The 9,417-nt window shown below is 46.2% G+C and overlaps 1 protein-coding gene across 1 annotated transcript in view; it reads left to right on the forward strand.

The window, feature by feature from the left end:
• Positions 1 to 9,417, forward strand: part of cacna1ba (calcium channel, voltage-dependent, N type, alpha 1B subunit, a) — a gene marked incomplete at both ends in the record, with an annotated part of 174,332 nt that overhangs the window by 66,098 nt on the left and 98,817 nt on the right. The window contains one exon of the mRNA XM_083644732.1: positions 5,849 to 5,952. Coding sequence (XP_083500858.1) covers positions 5,849 to 5,952 — 104 coding nt within the window. The remainder of the gene's footprint in view (positions 1 to 5,848; positions 5,953 to 9,417) is intronic.

Raw genomic sequence — 9,417 nt, forward strand, 5'->3', positions numbered from 1 at the left:
GTCTCCAGATCCTGCCCTCTTACCACTGGTGTCCCCCAGGGCTCAGTCCTGGGCCCCTTACTTTTCCTTCTCTATATCAGATCTCTTGCCTATGTGATCTCTTCTCATGGCTTCTCTTATCACTGCTATGTTGATGACACCTAACTTTTCCTTTCCTTCCCCCCCTCCGACACTCAAATCGAGGCTCGCATCTCTGCATGTCTCAAGGACATTGGCGACTGGATGTCTGCCCACCACCTCAAGCTCAACCTTGGTAAGACAGAGCTACTCTTCCTCCCAGGGAAAGACTGTCCTCTCGCAGATCTCTCCATCTCCATCGACAACACCACTGTACTGCCCTCCCAAACAGCTAAGAACCTTGGGGTGATCCTCGACAACCAGCTGTCTTGCTCAGCCAACATAGCTGCGACAGCACGCTCCTGTAGGTTCTCCCTCTACAACATCCGCAAAATCCGTCCCTTCCTCACAAGAGAAGCGACTCAACTCCTGGTCCAGTCACTTATCATCCCTCGCCTGGACTACTGCAACGTGCTCCTGGCTGGCCTACCTGCCACCGACATCCGACCGCTTCAGCTCATTCAGAACGCTGCAGCCCGTCTGATATTCAACCAACCCAAATTCTCTCATGTCACTCCCCTCTTCCGGGACCTCCACTGGCTTCCCATCTCAGTTCGCATCAAATTCAAGACACTGGTACTGGCCTACAGGGCAGTACACCAGTCAGCTCCCCTGTACCTGCAATCTATGGTCAGGTTCCAAACCTCTCACCGCTCCCTTCGCTCCTCCACCAGTGCAGGGCGCCTCGCTCCTCCTTCGCTACGGGCGCTCAAAAGTCGCTCATCCCGATCTCGACTCTTCTCCTCCCTGGCACCCCAATGGTGGAACGAGCTGCCACCTTCGGTCAGGACTGCTGAATCACTGCCGATCTTTCGGAAAAGACTAAAGACTCACCTTTTCAGGCTCCACCTGGGCCCTTCTTGATCTAACTTCTTTCTCTCTCTTTCTAATAAAAAAAAAAAAAAAAAAATCCTAAACTAAAACTCGTACCACTGTTCCTTCAGGATTTGTAGTTGTCACAGACTGTGCTCCATAGTTGATTGCTCTATTGCTGACAAAAAGTGTGTTATTGTAAGTCGCTTTGGATAAAAGCGTCTGCCAAATGACGTAACGTAACGTAACGTAACGTAACGTAACGTCTGTCCACAACTAATCTCACATGCTACTGGACCAATCAGCTTAATAATATCTGTGCTTGTGGTGATTCACAATTTTTGAAAAACAACAGTGTGGCGACCATGGCTCTGTTTGAAACATAATGGTTGGAAAGCTGCTTACTGTAGCTTGCAAGTTAAAGAAAGTTTTGTTAGCAGTTGTGTTTTAGCTGCAGTGTGCAGGCTAATTGGCTAACGCTAAGCTAGTGGAGTGAGTGACTGGGCGAGCGAGAGTGAGGGAGTGCAGCTCCCGTCACAGCGGACATGGTGTGCTGGGTGAGCAGTATAAACTGTGACTGTAGCTGCACACGTATATTATAGCCACATTTTGTGATACAAATAAATTATACAGTGCTTCAAGCAAAGACGAGTTCCTGAATTTGGCATTTTGGCTTTTTTGTGTGTGTGTGTGTGTGTGTGCCATCGCTACCCTTTCCCAGCGCTTGTCAGCGCCAGTTAGGGTGTGGGTGAGTTTCCCTTGGTGACACAGTATCTACTCACCTGTAAACAGCAGGTAGTGTTTCAGATGCTATCAGGCATAGTAGTCCTGGCTCTGGGGAACACAATGTTTACAGGCCTGCTACGGGACAGCAGGAATCAGATACAGAGGCAGCCATTCAGCACCACTTGTCATCCGGGGAGAGCTACACTGCTTCTGCTTCTCTCTCTTTCTCTCTCCCCCCCCCCCCTCTCTCTCTCCCCTCTTTCTAGTCTATTCAGCTCAACTCACACAGTGAGTCACAGTGGTTCCATTCACTATGGAACAATAACAATTAACAGGTTAGCTATAGTGTTATTTCTGATTATGTATTTTGGTCAATATAACGGGTTGATATTGGCCTTTTATCAGCCAGCCAGGGTCATCCACTTCTGATATGATTGATATGATGCAGTAGTTTGTTTAATAATAATGTTACGAATCTTAATGATCTCTAAATCATTAATCCATATTATACTGGTTGTCTACGTGAAGGTCTTCTCTAGAATGAATTCTATCCATTTTAACTAAATTATTTGATCAAATTCCACACAAGTATGGAGAGTTTTAGTGTCCCATGGTTTAATTGCTGTCTTGTCGGGGTGGCTTTTCCACCCCGACAAGAATACAATTCTCCTGCAAGATTCTTGTAATAATATGTACTTGTTTTGTAATGTAAATATATTGAATATTTCTTTCCATCAGAGATCAGCTATCTTCATCCTCAAACCCAAAACATTAGTACTGCCATTCACAACCCCATATTGGTCTAAAAACACAATACTGCGACAGTCATCCTGTTAGTATAAGAGTTGATATCTGTTAGGCTATATAGGTGCGCTGCTGGTGGTGAATTGATGGCTGTCCTCGGGGCTAAGCGTTTTCGGGGCAGAACGGGGCTACTAATGGCTTTTCTATTGCCTTGTGCGCTCTCTCCGGTGTCAGCCAAGGACTGAGGCAGCCTCATCCTGACACCACCTAATGCACCCATACTCACATTATGACAAATGCGTTCTAACACAGTGCCTTCTTTAAGGGACTCACTGACACCGAGTTCAGCGTCGCTCCTTCACCCGCATCCTCCACCCGCATCCTCCACCTGCACTTACCCATCTCTTCCTTATCAATATATAGAAAACAATTATCCACTTCCCAGTTCCGACCACTTCCATTTGCAAATCGTGAGAATACAACATTTTATCTTGGAGGGAAATATGTTTCAGCGAGCTTTGTGAGCAAGCGATTTCCTGCCATGCACAACATCGCCTATCAGAGGAAGCCTTTGAGTTTCAACCTCTCCAGCTTTGTCTTTGGCATCGTTTTTATTCAACTTGAAGTTTTTACCACGGTACACAGTATCTTACGTGCCTCTCCCTTGTGCTATTCTGGATGGATGAACACCTATTGTATCTGTCGGCACCTGTGCTTGGGTTTAAGAGCTGTTGGGTGTGTCGACATATAACACAGTTCATATTATTACATTCATTTGTCAATAGGATACAACCCATTGCTCTTCCCTGGTGGGTGTACTCTAGTTTTTGCAGTCTTAGGTCACTGATTGGGCCAGCTCTGTCTGTCACCCTGCAGACTTAGGTCACTGATTGGGCCATCTCTGTCTGTCACCCTGCAGACTTAGGTCACTGATTGGGCCAGCTCTGTCTGTCACCCTGCAGACTTAGGTCACTGATTGGGCCATCTCTGTCTGTCACCCTGCAGACTTAGGTCACTGATTGGGCCAGCTCTGTCTGTCACCCTGCAGACTTAGGTCACTGATTGGGCCATCTCTGTCTGTCACCCTGTAGACTTAGGTCACTGATTGGGCCAGCTCTGTCTGTCACCCTGCAGACTTAGGTCACTGATTGGGCCAGCTCTGTCTGTCACCCTGCAGACTTAGGTCACTGATTGGGCCATCTCTGTCTGTCACCCTGCAGACTTAGGTCACTGATTGGGCCATCTCTGTCTGTCACCCTGTAGACTTAGGTCACTGATTGGGCCAGCTCTGTCTGTCACCCTGCAGACTTAGGTCACTGATTGGGCCATCTCTGTCTGTCACCCTGCAGACTTAGGTCACTGATTGGGCCAGCTCTGTCTGTCACCCTGCAGACTTAGGTCACTGATTGGGCCAGCTCTGTCTGTCACCCTGCAGACTTAGGTCACTGATTGGGCCATCTCTGTCTGTCACCCTGTGCTGAGCTCCACTGGTCTGATTGCACTATTGATTAAAGACCGGTTCAAAGTTTAAAAATAGCCCTTTGGGGAGCACAGATGGATGATGACGCCTTTCGAGGCTGAGTCTGTCTGGGAGTCTTTGAGATTTGGAATTCACACAACGCTGCCTGCTGCGATCGGACAGACAATTCAGATTATGTTTAGTATTCTGTTTTGGGACAATACAGTCATGTTACTTTTCAAAACTGTTGATGTTGTTTACATAAGATTTGTTGGAATTGTTCTTTCTTTCTTTCTTTCTTTCTTTCTTTCTTTCTTTCTTTCTTTCTTTCTTTCTTTACCATAGAACTAGTGAATGTGCATTGTGCCTGTTTCTATTATTTCAGTATGATATTTCATAGGAGAATGGGGGCCAAACATCTGACAGTAGTAGCTCTGGCAACATGCTATTTGGTTCAGGCGTGTCTGCAGTCGCTCTGCACTAATGCCTCTGTGCTTCCTAAGTGGGAGTATGGCAGGAGTTTTACACTTGATTTAATTAGGAGTGACCTGTTTTTGTAGTCCACTGCACTCTACTGCTAGATCAGACCATGCTTGATGCCGTTTCTCACAAGTCCCGAAACATCTGAAGCGTGTCTTTTTGTGCGTGTTGAGCCTAATTTCAGGCAATATTCCCACAAAGCAATAATGCAAGTGTGAATCCCCAACATAAACATGAACACATGAAGCCCTGCGGGAGGTTGGATGGCACTCTTGACTATACAAATCCAATAGAGAACAGAGGCCACAGACTGTCACTTGAGCTGCTGCTTCTGCCAACACTGCTCCCATGACACGACACACACACACACACACACACACACACACACACACACACACACACACACACACACACATACACACACACACACACACACACACTCTCACACACACACACACACACACACACACACACACACACACACACACACACACACACACACACACCTCCCCTCACCGAAGCCCGTACCCATTTTATTGTCTGGTATTTCCAAAGGGAGCCATTGATTTTGAAGGAGGGAGCGAGCAGAGTGAGGCCAGTATCCATTACAGCAGTAAAGCGTGGCGTTTCTCTCTTAAGCCCTGCGCTCCATCTCACAACTGAATGGAAAATCAAAAAGCTCCCGTTAACACTTCTATGATTACGCATCCTCAGAGGTGTGGACATTTTTATCTTCACACCTTGAAGGAACACTCCACCGATTTTCAACCGCTTTGTATCATTACAAAATCAGTAGTATGTCCGAAAACTGTAAAGAGTTTTACAGGCATTAATTTAGTTTGACAGTTATTGAGAGTTGATTTGCATTACCTTTAAGTTGTGGACCAGTGCATTTGTGCCTGAATGGCATCACTGGTCTTCAACTGAACTCAGCTTTTTTTTCTTGGATTTCTCCTCCTCAATGAGTTTTTCATTTATTTGTTTTCGGAATGAGATGTCGTACACCCCCTCGAGGTTTCGTTGTCTCACCTGGACAGTCTCAATTCATTCACAATTGAGTCAAATTCAGGACTTCACTGATTTTGACATGATTTTTTCAAAGTTAAAGTTACTGTACTGTAAAGTTACTGTACACACCAATGTGTAACAAGCTTCTTACAGACTCTATTAATGCATCATATCATATCAGCAGTGTCCGTTTGTGAGTTTTGAATCATAAGGTTCAATGTGGGTCCAGTTCTAAGATACTGAGCATCAAAGATTTGACACTACAATGTGGGGGGAAACGGTTATGTTTGTACAGTAGCAAAAGGTTTTTTGAAAAATACAAAATACAAAAAATAACACCACACACGCATAAAGTAACCATCAATAACTCAATTTTGATCTAGGAAAATGGATTGGGTGAATTTAAGGTGATCTGACCCCATCCCAGGTTTGTGGATGTGATTTAATTCCCAATGTAATTCAGCAGTAACACTCTGTGTGTGATTCTGTGTGTACGTTTAGGCCAACGATGCCTCAGGGAACACGTGGAACTGGCTGTACTTCATCCCCCTCATCATCATCGGTTCCTTCTTCATGCTCAACCTGGTGCTGGGCGTCCTGTCTGGGTGAGTACAGAGTAAAGAAAGGTAAAGAGTCTTTTCACTTTTCCAAGGCGTGCTCTGGTCATGTGACAGCGGCCTTTGAAATATTAAATGTGCTTCGCAATAATCTGTTTACTTGCTCGCTTGCTTTTCTGGGTAAGAACTCATATATCCTTTGCAAGGTGTCGGGATAAGCTGTATCTATGCACCCTCAAATCTCGCTCCCTGCATGCATGAGGAAACTGAATATTCTAAATGTTACCATGGAAACTGAGCGTAACCAGACTGAATGCATGCCTCACTGTCCTGCTTAATACTGGTGCATGTGGGATATCTTCACTTTCTCATACAGTAGTCAGGATAAAAGGTGATCTGGCTTCAAGTAAGCAGCCTACAGTATGATGTTTACATGAGTATCCTGAGTAAAAATGCCAGGCTCATGTGCATGTACAGTATAATTATACACTTGACAGCGATATTATTGGACAATAATACAGTACATAATATAGAATTGATAGGAACGTGCTTTTCTAACTACACACCCTTGTTGCTTGTGAATGTTGAAATCAAAATAGCACAAACTGGAACAGCCATTCCGAGATGGGAACCTGATTGGTTTTGATTGACGTAATGCCCAGCCTTGCCTGGCCACGCCTGTGAATAATTCTGGTAGTTAAGACCGCCCAAATCCCATTTGCGCAGGCATTTTGGGGCGCAGATGATTTTCGCACGGCTCTAATTTGCCCTTGCGGCACGTGCCGTGAACCTTTTCGCATCCCGGCCGAGAATAGCATCGCCAACATATTTCGGGGCTGTTTTAACTTAGAAATCAGGGAGGTCACGTCTACCAGACAATATCATCACTTTTAAACAGTTACATTTCTGTATAAATGATTACAAGTAAGCTCCCGTGAGGTGGGGATGCTTTTTTTGCTGCTGGGCGGGGGAGCAAAACTCGGCAGAACACCTGGCGGACCGCGCAAGGCGGACTGCTATCTTCCCATGCCTTAAGGCACGCACAAACTGGTGCGCAAGCACTATTAGGGGATAGCGCCTGTCGGAAGATATAGCCCAATAGGCGTTTTCCGACTGAAGGAACTTTTTCATACAGTCGTTAAACAGTTAGTGGAACTGGAACTCTCCCCTTTTTATTGCGTCTATACGGCAGGAACTGCGAACGATCGTAGTTCTTAGAATTGAGGGACTTTTTTTAAGCTCCTACTTCAGTGTTGGTACTCTCCCAGCACAAGAGGAATGTTGAGTGCGATTGGTCCAGACGTAATTGTACGTTGATTAGTCATACTTCTTAGTATCATCACTAAGGTTAACTTGCTATTTTCTTTTGCAAGCTAATGTTAGCTAGCTAATTGTTAACCAAAGTAGTATGAATCCCCTTTGCTGTGAAGCTATGGCTTACGTCACTTCAACGTTCCTTTTGGCAGTGTGAATGCAGACAGAAAAACGCCCTTGAAAAGTATGCTGTTCCTGTGGGAGCTCCCCAGTTGGCAGTTCCTCTCAGGGAATCCCCAGAACTGTTTGGTCCGACAGCACCTCATGAGCCCAAATGTGGTTTGTCAAAATAAACGTCCAAAATCGCCAAACTGATCCTTCAACTCTCTCTAGGGCAAAAACTGGGTCCTGCAGGTCCCAAAAAGCCAATGAACAGTACATGCAAACGGAGCTCAATGTTTAAATGCAAACTTTCCAAACAGTAAAAAAGTGCACAAAGTTGCACGTGAATTGTCTGTACAGGGATGCACGATATATCGGCAATCATATCGGCATCGGCTGATTAACATTTATATCGGTATCAGTCCAATGAGCAATATAACAGCAATATTAATATTGGTTATCGATATCGGCCAACCTTTTCATATTGAGAGGAAACAATGTGGTAAATCTATGATTTATGGGCTTGTCCAAATGTTTAGGAAATAAAGAAAGACATTACTTTTTCAAATTCAGTGTTTATGTGTTTTTCAGTGTACAATGTACAACATTTTATTATCATAGAAACTTGTTTGTATAGGCTACAGATCACTGTTATCGGCCATAATAGCAATGTTAATATCGGTTATCGGTATTGGCCAAAATGCTCATATTGGTGCATCCGCACTAGCACCATAATACATACAGTGGGTGTGAGCAGGGATGTAGCGGTAAATAAACGATGGTGGTGTAACTCAACAATGGCACTTTACTGGTGAAATGTAGAATAGAAATTGACATTTTCATTCATACATCTCAGTCTTAGAAGTTTTTCCTTGCCCACAGAGGTGTGACTGTGAACTCCCCTCGCATCTAGCTAATACTGGGACATTTCATGTCTGTGGCTAATAAAGAAAGAAAAAACATCGCATGGATGCATAACTGGGACGTATCCTCAGTGATGTACCCTGGGGTCATAGGATGTTTCGGGTCTCGCAACATCATACACCCTCGCCCAGGTGACCCAGCCGGGGCTGGCCAAGCCCCAACTTACGTCCCAGTAGCTACCCACGGTCAGCCCTATAGGGAGGGTCGAAGGTGGTCATGCGGTCAGGGCCACTCAATCCGCTGCTCCGGAACTACTCTGCCGGGACCGGGGGAGGGAGAGAGCTCTGGTACGTAGAGGGACCGAGCTCTGTGGGTTGCCACCCGGCCGGGTTCCTCCCTCGTCTCACCAGGTCTACGACCTGTGCGCTGCACCAGACTCCCCCGCTCCAAACATCTCATTCCGAGGTGATGGTATCTTAGTGGACACCATGCAGTACCAGTACTTGGTGGTACTGCAGTCTCCACTTGCGGCTTGAATGGCCCTCCTAAAAGGCCTCTCGTGGGTTTTTGGGCTTCTTCCTCACGGAAGACGCAGGCTGGGGAGCTAACCCATACTGCTACCCGGGTGCCGTCCCTGTTCCGGCTGTCAACTGACTCTCCAGTAGTCACCAGTCTTTCCTGGTTGTCACATAGTCTATTCCTATGAGTCACTGGCTAGGCCAGGCTAACTAATAAAGAAAGAAAAAACATCGCATGGATGCATAACTGGGACGTATCCTCAGTGATGTACCCTGGGGTCATAGGATGTTTCGGGTCTCGCAACATCATACACCCTCGCCCAGGTGACCCAGCCGGGGCTGGCCAAGCCCCAACTTACGTCCCAGTAGCTACCCACGGTCAGCCCTATAGGGAGGGTCAAAGGTGGTCATGCGGTCAGAGCCACTCAATCCGCTGCTCCGGAACTACTCTGCCGGGACCGGGGGAGGGAGAGAGCTCTGGTACGTAGAGGGACCGAGCTCTGTGGGTTGCCACCCGGCCGGGTTCCTCCCACGTCTCACCAGGTCTACGACCTGTGCGCTGCACCAGACTCCCCCGCTCCAAACATCTCATTCCGAGGTGATGGTATCTTAGTGGACACCATGCAGTACCAGTACTTGGTGGTACTACAATGTACTGTAACATTTCCAATCTATACTGCATTTTTCTGTGTTGCTTGTGAATGTATGGTTTATT

This window comes from Poromitra crassiceps, assembly GCF_964638095.1.
Source record: "Poromitra crassiceps genome assembly, chromosome: 10".
In the NCBI taxonomy this organism is placed as follows: Eukaryota; Metazoa; Chordata; class Actinopteri; order Beryciformes; family Melamphaidae; genus Poromitra; species Poromitra crassiceps.